At 46.0% G+C, this 12,258-nt stretch overlaps 1 protein-coding gene across 6 annotated transcripts in view; it reads left to right on the top strand.

Moving 5' to 3' along the window:
* LOC135524296 (metal transporter CNNM2-like) overlaps window positions 1–11,838 on the top strand; it is a 75,388-nt gene extending 63,550 nt beyond the window's left edge. The window contains exons 5-8 of one of the 6 annotated variants that reach the window (XM_064951722.1): window positions 4,336–4,429; window positions 5,085–5,147; window positions 6,838–7,016; window positions 10,608–11,838. In XM_064951722.1, coding sequence (XP_064807794.1) covers window positions 4,336–4,429; window positions 5,085–5,147; window positions 6,838–7,016; window positions 10,608–10,862 — 591 coding nt within the window. In that variant the 3' untranslated portion in view covers window positions 10,863–11,838. Of the gene's footprint in view, window positions 1–4,335; window positions 4,430–4,592; window positions 7,017–10,607 lie in introns of those variants that run through there. The other 5 variants (XM_064951730.1, XM_064951744.1, XM_064951736.1 and 2 more) reach the window with 5 other exon arrangements.
* Window positions 11,839–12,258: the final 420 nt, after the last annotated feature.

A 12,258-nucleotide genomic window follows, 5' to 3' on the forward strand; every position in this document is an offset into this window, starting at 1 on the left:
TAGTCTATGGCTGCCTGAGGCAGTTCTCAATCAGAGTCAGGTGATTATCGTTGTCTCTGATTGGGAACTATATTTAGGTAGCCTGGGTTTCACTGTGTGTTTGTGGGTGATTGACAGAATCACCCACCACAAACGGACCAAGCAACGTGTCAACGGGCAGGAGCCACAGGAGAAGCAACAAAGGCAGCAACAGCGATCACAGGACTTCTGGACTTGGGAGGAGAAATTGTTCGGAGAAGGACCCTGGGATCAGCCTGGAGAATATCGCCGCCCCAAAGAAGAACTGGAGGCGACGAGAGCTGAGAGGCGCTGGTATGAGGAGGCAGCGCGGCGACGTGGATGGAAGCCCGAGAGTCAGCCCCAAAAATTTCTTGGGGGGGGGGCTCAGGGTGAGTGTGGCAGAGTCAGGAGTCAGACCTGAGCTCACTCTCCCTGTTTATCGTGAGGAGCCAAGGAGGAGACCAGAACCGGTGTTGGAGGTGAGCGAAGCAGAGACTGTGAAGGAGTTAATGGGGAAATTGGAGGAGAGAGAAATGAGGGAGTTGCTGTGTTGTTGCTTTTTGCATGGAATTCGCCCGACGGAACATGTTTAATGGCACCTGGGTCAGCGCTCCATACTCGTCCTGAGGTGCGTGTTAGTCGGCTGGTGAAGTTGGTGCCAGCCTCACGCACCAGGCCTCCTGTGCACATCCCTAGCCTTGCACGTCCTGTGCCAACACTGCTCTCAAGATCTCCAGTACGCCTTCACGGTCTAGCCCATCCTGTGCCACCTCCACACACCAGCCCTCCGGTGGCAGCTCCCCGCACCAGGCTTCCTGTGCGTGTCCTCGGCCCAGTACCATCAGTGCCAGTACCACGCATCAGGCCTACAGTGCGCCTCGCCTCTCCTGCGCTGCCGGAGCCTCCCGCCTGTTCAGCGCTGTCGAAGCCTTCCTCCTCTACAGCGCTGCTGGAGTCTCCCGCCTGTTTAGCGCAGCCAGAGCTGCCAGTCTGCATGGAGCTGCCAGTCTGCATGGAGTTGCCAGTCTGCAAGGAGCTACCAGTCTGCAAGGAGCTGCCAGTCTGCAAGGAGCTGCCAGTCTGCAAGGAGCTGCCAGAGCTGTTAGTCTGCATGGAGCAGCCAGAGCTGTCAGTCTGCAAGAAGCCGCCAGAGCTGTCAATCTGCATGGAGCAGCCAGAGCCGCCAGTCAGCAAGGAGCAGCCAGAGCTGCCAGTCAGCGTGGAGCGGCCAGAGCCGTCAGTCTGCCAGGATCCGCCAGTCAGCCAGACTCTTCCAGATCTGCCAGTCAGCTAGACTCTTCCAGATCTGCCAGTCAGCCAGGATCTGCCAGAACTGCCAGTCAGCCAGACTCTTCCAGATCTGCCAGTCAGCTAGACTCTTCCAGATCTGCCAGTCAGCCAGGATCTGCCAGAACTGCCAGTCAGCCAGACTCTTCCAGATCTGCCAGTCAGCTAGACTCTTCCAGATCTGCCAGTCAGCCAGGATCTGCCAGAACTGCCAGTCAGCCAGACTCTTCCAGATCTGCCAGTCAGCCAGACTCTTCCAGATCTGCCAGTCAGCCAGACTCTTCCAGATCTGCCAGTCAGCCAGACTCTTCCAGATCTGCCAGTCAGCCAGACTCTTTCAGATCTGCCAGTCAGCCAGACTCTTCCAGATCTGCCAGTCAGCCAGACTCTTCCAGATCTGCCAGTCAACCAGACGCTTCCAGATCTGCCAGTCAGCTAGACTCTTCCAGATCTGCCAGTCAGCCAGACTCTTCCAGATCTGCCAGTCAGCCAGACTCTTCCAGATCTGCCAGTCAGCCAGACTCTTCCAGATCTGCCAGTCAACCAGACTCTTCCAGATCTGCCAGTCAGCCAGACTCTTCCAGATCTGCCAGTCAGCCAGACTCTTCCAGATCTGCCAGTCAGCCAGGATCTGCCAGTCAGCCAGACTCTTCCAGATCTGCCAGTCAGCCAGGATCTGCCAGAACTGCCAGCCAGCCAGGATCTGCCGGATTCAACATGGGTTTATTTGTCGTGTGTTTTGTCTTGGGGTTGTGTGGGGTGTATAGATTAGTCTATGGCTGCCTGAGGCGGTTCTCAATCAGAGTCAGGTGATTATCGTTGTCTCTGATTGGGAACCATATTTAGGTAGCCTGGGTTTCACTGTCTGTTTGTGGGTGATTGTTCCTGTGTCTGTGTTTGTGACACCAGTCAGGGCTGTTTCGGTTTTCGACGTTTGTTGTTTTGTATTGTTCGTGTTCTTCTTCATTAAAGATGTATCGAACGAACCACGTTGCATTTTGGTCCGATCCTTGTTCCACCTCTTCGTCAGAGAAAGAGGTAGATGAAAGCCGTTACAGCGTCTTTTGATTGTCGACACCTGTCAACAAATGTGGGCACAATCAGAATGTTGACAAGATCAGGACAACTGACGCATGTTAGAACCAGGTCTAAAAGAGGCTTTAGGAAAAAAAGTGCTATCTAGAACCTAAGCGGTTCTTCGGCTATCCCTATAGGAGAACCCTTTTTGTTTCCAGGTAGAACACTTTTGACTTCCCTGTAAAACCCTTTCCACAGAGGGTTCTACCTGAAACCAGAAATAGTTTGGACCTGGAACCAAAAAGGGTTCTCATATGGGGATTGCTAAATAATATTTTGGAACCCTTTCCCTAAGAGTGTAGGCCAGGAAGGGGATTGGCAGCTATTAAACAAAGCAAGGATTTTCCACAAATTATAAACAAGAGTGAGATTTGTCATCAAGTCAGGGTGGCAGCATGAGGTTGATGCAAGTTGGAAGTGATGCTGCAAGTACCTGTTTTAAAGGCCCAGTGCAGTCAAAAAAAAGTGCATTTTCTGTATTTTATATATATTTCCGCACTATGAGGTTGGAAAAATACAGTGAAATTGTGAAAATGATGATAATACCCTTTTAGTGTACGGTAAGCGCTGTTTGAAAATACCACCTAAAAGTTCAGCCTGTTTTGGTAGGATGGACTTTTGACCTGGCTGGTGACATCATCAGGCGGTAAATGAGTTGATAGCCCAATAAGAAAGTTCCAAACCTCTCTGCCAATTAACAGCTAGTTTTCGGTTTTCCTCTCCCAGCTCTGACCACTCCCAGACAGTCCAAGCTTAATTCTTGAGAAATTGCTCTTTACTAAGAAGCTACTTTTGTTTCTTTTTGACCATTTTAATTGAAAACAATCACAGTAAATGATTTGATATAAACACGTCTGCATTGGGTATTTAATCTTTAAGAGAAAGTGTTACTGTCACGGGTGTCGTTGGAAGTAAACCAAAGTGCAGCGTGGTGAGCGTACATTTTATTTTATTTTATTTTAAAATGTCACCAACAAAACAAGCAACAACCGTGAAGCTTACAGGGCTAAGTGCCACCAGCAAAGTGAACTACCCACACTGAAAGGAGGGAAAAAGGGCTACCTAAGTATGATTCCCAATCAGAGACAACGATTGACAGCTGTCCCTGATTGAGAACCATACCTGGCCAAAACATAGAAATAAAGAAACATAGAAAACAAAACTTAGAATGCCCACCCCACATCACACCCTGACCTAACCAAATAGAGAAATAAAATGGCTCTCTAAGGTCAGGGCATGACAATTACCGATGGATTGGCTGAAATGTTGCAGCATGCAAATAGGAAATTTACTTTGTGGATGTAAAAGCCCCAATGCGTTTTTAAATCAATATCAAATCACTTCTGGGTAACAATTAAGTACCATGCTGTAATAGTTTTCCATTAAAATTGTAAAAAATAAACAAAAATAACTTCTTTGCAAAAACAAATGCTCAAGTTTCTAGAACGGTCTGGGAGTGGTCTGAGTGGGGAGGGGGAGGGCACTCGAAAACAAAAAACTAGCTGTTATTGGCAGAGAGGTTTGAACTCTCTTTGTTATTGGTCTATTAACTTATTTACCTTATTTACCGTAACCGGGCTTGCTGAAACCCCACCCATGCTAAACCCTGCTTGATGAGATGATATTTTCAACCAGTAACTATCAGGAAATAACACGGATCACAGTTTCGTCAGCTGTTGCACAATATGATACAAAACACAGGGAGAACAGAACGCACTGGGCCTTTAAAAGAACGTGAAGTAGATAGTCATCTCACTGCGAAGGAGAGATTTGCCTGAATATTGTTCAAGGCATGAATTCTGAAATGTTGTTACGCGGTTCAGTCAATGCCTCGACTGTAATGCTGCCGAAACAAAAACACATAGTGAATTTACTGTAGCTGATGATCAAACCTCTATACCCCGCAGTACTTCTCAACTGATCTGAGTCTTCTTCAGACTCTTACGCAGAGTGTGTTGTGCTCCTCTGCAGGGGAAGGTGGAGGTGGAGGCAGGGAAGGAAGGGATGAAGTTTGAAGCAGGAGCGTTCTCCTCCTATGGGATGATGGCTCTCACCACCTCTCCAGGTAATACTTCCTTGTATACCGACGTGTCAATGTCTAAAATGAGGTCCTCTAAATATTCACTGCAGTACACAACACTTTTGTCCAGAACCCTACGTCCCTTTATAAAACGACTTTACAAGAATACTACATTGTAGTCTATAGGCACCTACCATGTATGTTTCAGATTTCCCCAATTCCCTCCTACCCATCATCCTTTGGCAGCTATTGAGACATGGGCTAGATCCAGGATGACTGGTTTACAAATTGTAAAGAAACAGTTTATCAGTAACCAAGTGAATTGACTCATATTGAAATAAGGTATGACACATTTCTTTGTGACGCAGCCTCTGTATTTTCTCAGTTCATTCAAACTTCCAGTCAGGCGCTAGTAGGATCTCAGAGCCACCTGCTGGTGAGAGGGCAGAATTACACCCTCCTCATCAAAAAAGTTGTCACTGTCGTTTGGTCTACGGAACATAGAGCACATGCTTATGAGATGATGTATTTTGTCATATTTTATCACAGACCCTGTTTCAATGTGCTTGGATGGCACGTTGGTTGTTTTTCAGGACACGGTGCACGACGGTAACGTTATACAATTATTTCATTTGTGGGCTCTGGTGATGGATTTATCCGTGTGTGTCTCCTCTCTCTGTCGTCCGTCTCTCCTCGCCAGTCCCTCTCTCCCTGTCTCGTACCTTCGTTGTCAGTAGGGCTGAGTCCCTAGCAGGATCTCCAGGTATGATAGTCCTCTCTTTCCTGTCTGCCTGCCTGCCTGCCTGCCTGTCAACCTGTCTGTCTGTCCATCCCTCCCCCCTATCTCTCCATCTCTCCTCACATCTAATATAACTCTTCCATCTGTCTATCACCCATTGGGATGAGTGTACACTTCACCTAAGCCTGGTATTTACCGGTATCAAAACTGCATGATGTGTTGTGGACATAGGAATGAATTCTTTGAGAGAGGGATTCTCTTGTGCGACATAGCAAGAATACTTTGAGCATTGTTTGTTACATGTTTGTGTATTAAATGCATTTTCTACTTACTCTGTCCTTACGTTTGCTTTGCATATTAAATGTTGTTCTGCATGGATGTTTAACAAGGGAGGACGTACCTATTGTTTTGGGCTCTGAAGGATGTCTGTTACTGTGTACTGTGCATGTGAAGCGTCCATTCCTCTGTGTGTGTGTGTGTGTGTGTGTGTGTGTGTGTGTGTGTGTGTGTGTGTGTGTGTGTGTGTGTGTGTGTGTGTGTGTGTGTGTGTGTGTGATAACCAGTACCATAACTCAAGCCAGTGAATAGTGTAGTAGGGGCCCCCAGAGTGAGGCATAGCCGCCACTAGAGACAGGCTCCACCCCTCTAGTCCCTTAACCCTCTGACTCCATAAACAAGGCTATGAGTTACAGCCCCCAGCAGGGCCGCTGACTGCAGCACGCACACACACACACAAGCTGCAAGCACACACATTCTGAAAACATACACACATACACACACAAACAGCTCAAGCCTCTGATCCACCCCATATTTACTAAATTCCCTCCTCCTTCTTTTCCCCCTTGTCCCACTCCACCCTCTTCCACTCCATCCACTCCTCCATCCCCTACCGTCCCCCGTCGGCCTCCTGAGAAAGTAGAGTACTAATCTCCCAGGGTTCACTGGGCCTTGGACTACTGTGTGGGTCTGGGGACCACATCCAAACCCAGGATTACATACATTCCAGCCAGAGTAGTGAGCATTAACGCCCCCGTCCTCTGCAAGCCCACGTCTTTTCCACTTTGTTGTGTGGTTTTCCTCTCGTCTGCTTTTTAAGGAGTGGAAAACATAAGCTGAGTTTAATTAAAATAAAGAGAAAGTATTCTAATTTGAGAAGTGGGAAAAAAAGCTACGTCACTCTAGACCACCGACTCAAAACCTGTGAAGCAAAGCCCACCGGCCCCTAATGGGAGGACTTCAAATATATATTACATTTCCATACATTGCACCAAGGATTCTTGGCCTATATGTTACCTAATCATTCAATTAAAGAAATAGCTTTTCATTCTGTGTAGAATTCAGTAAATAGATGATGCACAATCAGGTTGTGTAGATGGAGATTAGATGACAAACATAAATCATGCAAAGCTATGGCTAGGTACAGCAGTACAGCTATAACTGATTGTGGATTCCGTATACACGGTCTGTGTGACATGTTCTGTGGGTTCTGCTTTTACTCTGTTCTCTATTCTGTTCTCAGATCAGGGCTGGGGTCAATTCCATTTCAATTCCAGGTCTCTTCAATGCTTTTCAATGAGGAAAATGTAGAATTGGATATTGGAATTTGGGTTACGTTCTGAATCGACTTTTATAGACACGGGATCGACCCCAACCCCAGATGTGTATTTGCTGTGAACAGAAGCCGAAAACGTCTATTCTTCTCTAACCTGTGCAGAGAACAAGTCCCCCCCGCGGCCGTTTGGCCTGAACCACTCAGACTCCCTGAACCGGAGTGACCGCATCGATGCCATCACACCCACGCTGGGGAGCAGTAACAACCAGCTGAACGCCTTCCTACAGATATACATGCCAGACTACTCTGTCAGGGCTGTGTCTGACCTGCAGTACATCAAGGTGAGAGGATAGTCAGGTTACACACACACACACACATTACACTATACACACACTACAGATATACATGCCAGACTACTCTGTCCGGGCTGTGTCTGACCTGCAGTACATCAAGGTGAGAGGATAGTCAGGTTACACACACACACATTACACTATACACACACTACAGATATACATGCCAGACTACTCTGTCCGGGCTGTGTCTGACCTGCAGTACATCAAGGTGAGAGGATAGTCAGGATACACACACACACATTACACTATACACACACTACAGATATACATGCCAGACTACTCTGTCCGGGCTGTGTCTGACCTGCAGTACATCAAGGTGAGAGGATAGTCAGGATACACACACACAAACACGCATACAAACACTACACATACATTACACTATACACACACTACAGATACAGTTGAAGTCGGAAGTTTACATACACCTCAGCCAAATACATTTAAACACAATTCCTGATATTTAATCCTAGTAACAATTCCCTGTCTTGGGTCAGTTAGGATCACCACATTATTTTAAGATGTGCAATGTCAGAATAATAGTAGAGAGAATGATTTCTTTCACCTTTTATTTCTTTCATCACATTCCCAGTGGGTCAGACGTTTGCATACACTGAATTAGTATTTGGTAGCATTGCCTTTAAATTGATTAATTTGTGTCAGATGTTTCGGGTAGCCTTCCACAAGTTTCCCAAAATAAGTTGGGTTAATTTTGGCCCATACCTCCTGACAGAGTTGGTGTAACTGTGTCAGGTTTGTAGGCCTCCTTGCTCGCACGCGCTTTTTCAGTTCTGCCCAAAAATATTCTACAGGATTGAGGTCAGGGCTTTGTGATGGCCACTCCAAAACCTTGACTTTGTTGTCCTTAAGCCATTTTGCCACAACTTTGGAAGTATGCTTGGGGTCAATGTCCATTTGGAAGACCCATTTGCGACCAAGCTGTAACTTCCTGACTGATGTCTTGAGATGCTTCAATATATCCACATAATTTCCCATCCTCATGATGCCATCTATTTTGTGAAGCATACCAGGCCTGCTGCAAAGCACCCCCACAACATGATGCTGCCACCCCCATGCTGCACGGTTGGGATGGTGTTCTTTGGCTTGCAAGCCTTCCCCTTTTTCCTCCAAATATAACAACGGTCATTATGGCCAAACAGTTCTATTTTTGTTTCATCAGACCAGAGGATGTGCAGTTGCAAGCCGTAATCTGGCTTTTTTATGTCAGTTTTGGAGCAGTGGATTCTTCCTTGCTGAGCAGCCTTTTAGGTTATTTTGATATAGGACTCATTTTCCGGTGGATATAGATACTTTTGTACCTGTTTCCTCCAGCATCTTCACAAGGTCCTTTGCTGTTGTTCTGGGATTGATTTGCACTTTTCACACCAAAGTATGTTCATCTCTAGGAGACAGAACACGTCTCCTTCCTGAGCGGTATGAAGTCTGGGTGGTCCCATGGTGTTTATACTTGCGTACTATTGTTTGTACAGATGAACATGGTACCTTCAGGGGTTTGGCAATTGCTCCCAAGGATGAACCAGACTTGTGTCTACTTGGTCTACAATTTATTTTCTGAGGTCTTGTCTGATTTCTTTTGATTTTCCCATGATGTGAAGCAAAGAGGCACTGAGTTTGAAGGTAGGCCTTGAAATACATCCACAGGTACACCTCCAATTGACTCAAATTAAATCAATTAGCCTATCAGAAGCTTCTAAAGCCATGACATCATTTTCTGGAATTTTCCAAGCTGTTTAAAGGCAAAGTGAACTTTGTGTATGTAAACTTGACTTGTGTCATGCACAAAGTAGATGTCCTAAACTATAGTTTGTTAACAAGAAATGTGTGAAGTGGTTGAAAAACTAGTTTTAATGACTCCAACCTAAGTGTATGTAAACTTCTGACTTCAATTGTATACAAGCCAGACTGCTCTGTTATGGCTGTTGGACCTGCAGTATATCAAGGGGAGTCTATACACACTTCTACACACACACACACACAGACACACACATATGTGACCAACCGCCTTGATTCGGTCCTATGTAGCAAAATTTGAAATAGTGTTTTTTACATTGGATAAAAGCAAAGACTACTATCATACGCTGTATTTGAGAAACAATGGGAAAGTCATTTTGCTTTGAAAGTTTATAAACTTGTAAACTCACTTTTGAGAAAATCGTCTTTGACTGCTTTGGTACCTACTGGAGAGCTCTTTGTCTACACCTATTCAGCACCCTTTTAAGCTTTAGCTCCTCCAATCTCTTTATCTGAGCGTTTTGTCCTAACAACAGCAGTCAAGCACCCAAGCTAACTGGTTAACAGTTGTCACAGTGACATTCTATTAAAATGGACACTTGCATAGTGGTGTCTTTTGTTAAGACATGTAGCTAGCTAGCTAGCTAAACAATGAACCATAATCCCAACTCATGACGTTACTACCCTGCATGAATCTGCAGGTAGCTAACCAACCAGGTTCAATGTTAGCGAGCTAACATTTTGCAACAGCTAGCCAAGCAAATGGCTCTGAGATACAAATAATACGATCATACACGTAACGTTAGGTAGCGAGCCAGCCAGCTAATGTTAATTATCTAGCTAACAGTACACTTTAACTTGAAATGAAAACAACTGTCAAAATTAGAAATGTGTCAAATGTAGCTAGCTATCTTACTCGTATACGTCATGGTTGGATGCTTCTCCCTGTCACAGATGCCATGGTTGCCCTTAGTTTGAAGATGTAATCTGGAGACAGGTGTTTTCTCCATCTCTTTAGCTATCATACTCTAATTCCACTGATTTCAAACCTCGATCCTCCAGAAAATGGAGAGCAACACTTATGCAGTTCTACTGAGCAATAGATTTCTAAAAAGCAGCGTTAGACGGGATTACCTACACATACTGACCAGCTCAAATAGACAGAAGTGTGCTACATGGCATACCAATCCGAACTCATCTCCCGGCATTTCCAGCCCACTCATTGTCTCAGCCAATCATGGCTAGCGGGAAGGTTGCTGACTCTTTCTGTGGCTAAACCAACTAGGTTTTCAATTTAACAATTGTATTTGTTTTTACAGATGGCATACAAGTTTGTTATTAAGGCACATGAAGGTTCACATGTTCCAGAAGGCATTTCTTCCAATAAAAAAACGCATTTTGATAAATAAAAAAAAGATTGTGTTCAAATGGCTGTCCTGTAAAGTAGTGACCCGCGAGATACGCCTAGTTTCCTGAAACGGGTCACATTTGGCTGTCGCTTGTATAACAGTGGAGGTTGAGGTTGAATTGACTGGCGTAGGATCTGTCCAAGTGGGAGGATGTAGATTATGAAAAAGAGGGGGCCTAGCATGGAGCCCAGAGGCACACCCTGTGTGACTTTAGTGAGATATATGTGTCCGGTTGGTGAAACATGATTGAAACCAGGAGAAAGTGGATAAGAATGTTCTATTGGAAATGTAGCTATGCTATCATTCAAGGTGATCATGTAGATATCCACATCTGCCAGTTCAACTGATGCCCAGGGATGCTATTTAATATACTGTAATATCATATAACCTGATATCATGTAACTGTATTATCCTCCTGCAGGTGACCCGTCAGCAGTACCAGAACGCCCTGATGGCGTCGCGCATGGATAAGACGCCCCAGTCAATGGACAGTGAGTTCACCAAGATCGAATTGACTCTGACCACAGAGCTACACGATGGTGGAGGGGGAGGCATCCTGGAGACTCCAGCTATGGCCCACCACGAGACAGCCGGCCTGCTCAACCTCAACACACAGCCCCAGAACTGTCTGGCCCACAGGGTCAACCACACTGCGCACAATGATGGACCCATCTAGCAGACACTGGGGTGGTGGGGACAGAGGGAGAGGAGGGAGGAGGGTTCTGGGAAGAGGGTGAGAGGAGTGAGGAGGGATGGTGTTAGTACCCTCTGGGCCAGGGCCTGGGCCTAATCCTCCAACATCCAAGGACCTCTAACCCCTACCCATCACCCCCTTATGGCTGGAAGACCCTGGAGGATTTGAGGGGAAGGAGCTCTAACCCTTACCCACCACCCCCTTATGGCTGGAAGATCCTGGAGGAATTGAGGGGAAGGAGCTCTAACCCCTACCCACCACCCCCTTATTGATTGAAGACCCTGGAGGAATTGAGGGGAGGGACCTCTAACCCTTACCCACCACCCACTTGTGGATTGAAGACCCTGGAGGAATTGAGGGGAAGGGGGCTACGGAGATGTGTATACTGAGCCCCAGCCTGAACCTCTACTCTCTAACCTCCACCACCCTTGGCCGATTCCACAGCCTGGAACAGAATACCCTTTGGGGTAGTGGGGAAGGGGGCTAAAGGGATAGCACTCTGGGCCCTCACCCACATCACACACCTCTAGAAGACCCTGTTAGGGTGGGCTTAGACCGTCCTCAGCCAATCCATCCGCTTAAATACCCGGGAACCTGGTATTCCAGTAGCTCGGAAAGATGGACAACAGTGTGCATGCCCCCCCCCATTCCCCTGACCACACACAAACACTTGCACATAAGTATACACACTTTCCAGTCTGTTCTTGTTCAGGGATTGGTAGTGGACTGTAGTATTACTAGTACTACTACAACGAAGGACTTAAACGCACGCAGACAAATATGGTTAGTCAAAGACTGTACCAAATACCGCTTTGAAGGAAACCACGGAACCATGAACCAAGAATGTTTTTGTGCATTTATTTATTATATATATACAGTGGGGAGAACAAGTATTTTGATACACTGGCGATTTTGCAGGTTTTCCCACTTACAAAGCATGTAGAGGTCTGTAATTTTTATCATAGGTACACTTCAACTTTGAGAGACAGAATCTAAAACAAAAATCCAGAAAATCACATTGTATGATTTTTAAGTAATTAATTAGCATTTTATTGCATGACATAAGTATTTGATACATCAGAAAAGCATAACTTAATATTTGGTACAGAAACCTTTGTTTGCAATTACAGAGATCATACGTTTCCTGTAGTTCTTGACCAGGTTTGCACACACTTCAGCAGGGATTTTGGCCCACTCCTCCATACAGTCCTTCTCCAGATCCTTCAGGTTTCGGGGCTGTCGCTGGGCAATACGGACTTTCAGCTTCCTCCAAAGATTTTCTATTGGGTTCAGAGGCTGGCTAGGCCACTCCAGGACCTTGAGATGCTTCTTACAGAGCCACTCCTTAGTTGCCCTGGCTGTGTGTTTCGGGTCGTTG

The sequence above is a fragment of the Oncorhynchus masou genome, chromosome 4 (genome assembly GCF_036934945.1).
Source record: "Oncorhynchus masou masou isolate Uvic2021 chromosome 4, UVic_Omas_1.1, whole genome shotgun sequence".
Taxonomy (NCBI): domain Eukaryota; kingdom Metazoa; phylum Chordata; class Actinopteri; order Salmoniformes; family Salmonidae; genus Oncorhynchus; species Oncorhynchus masou.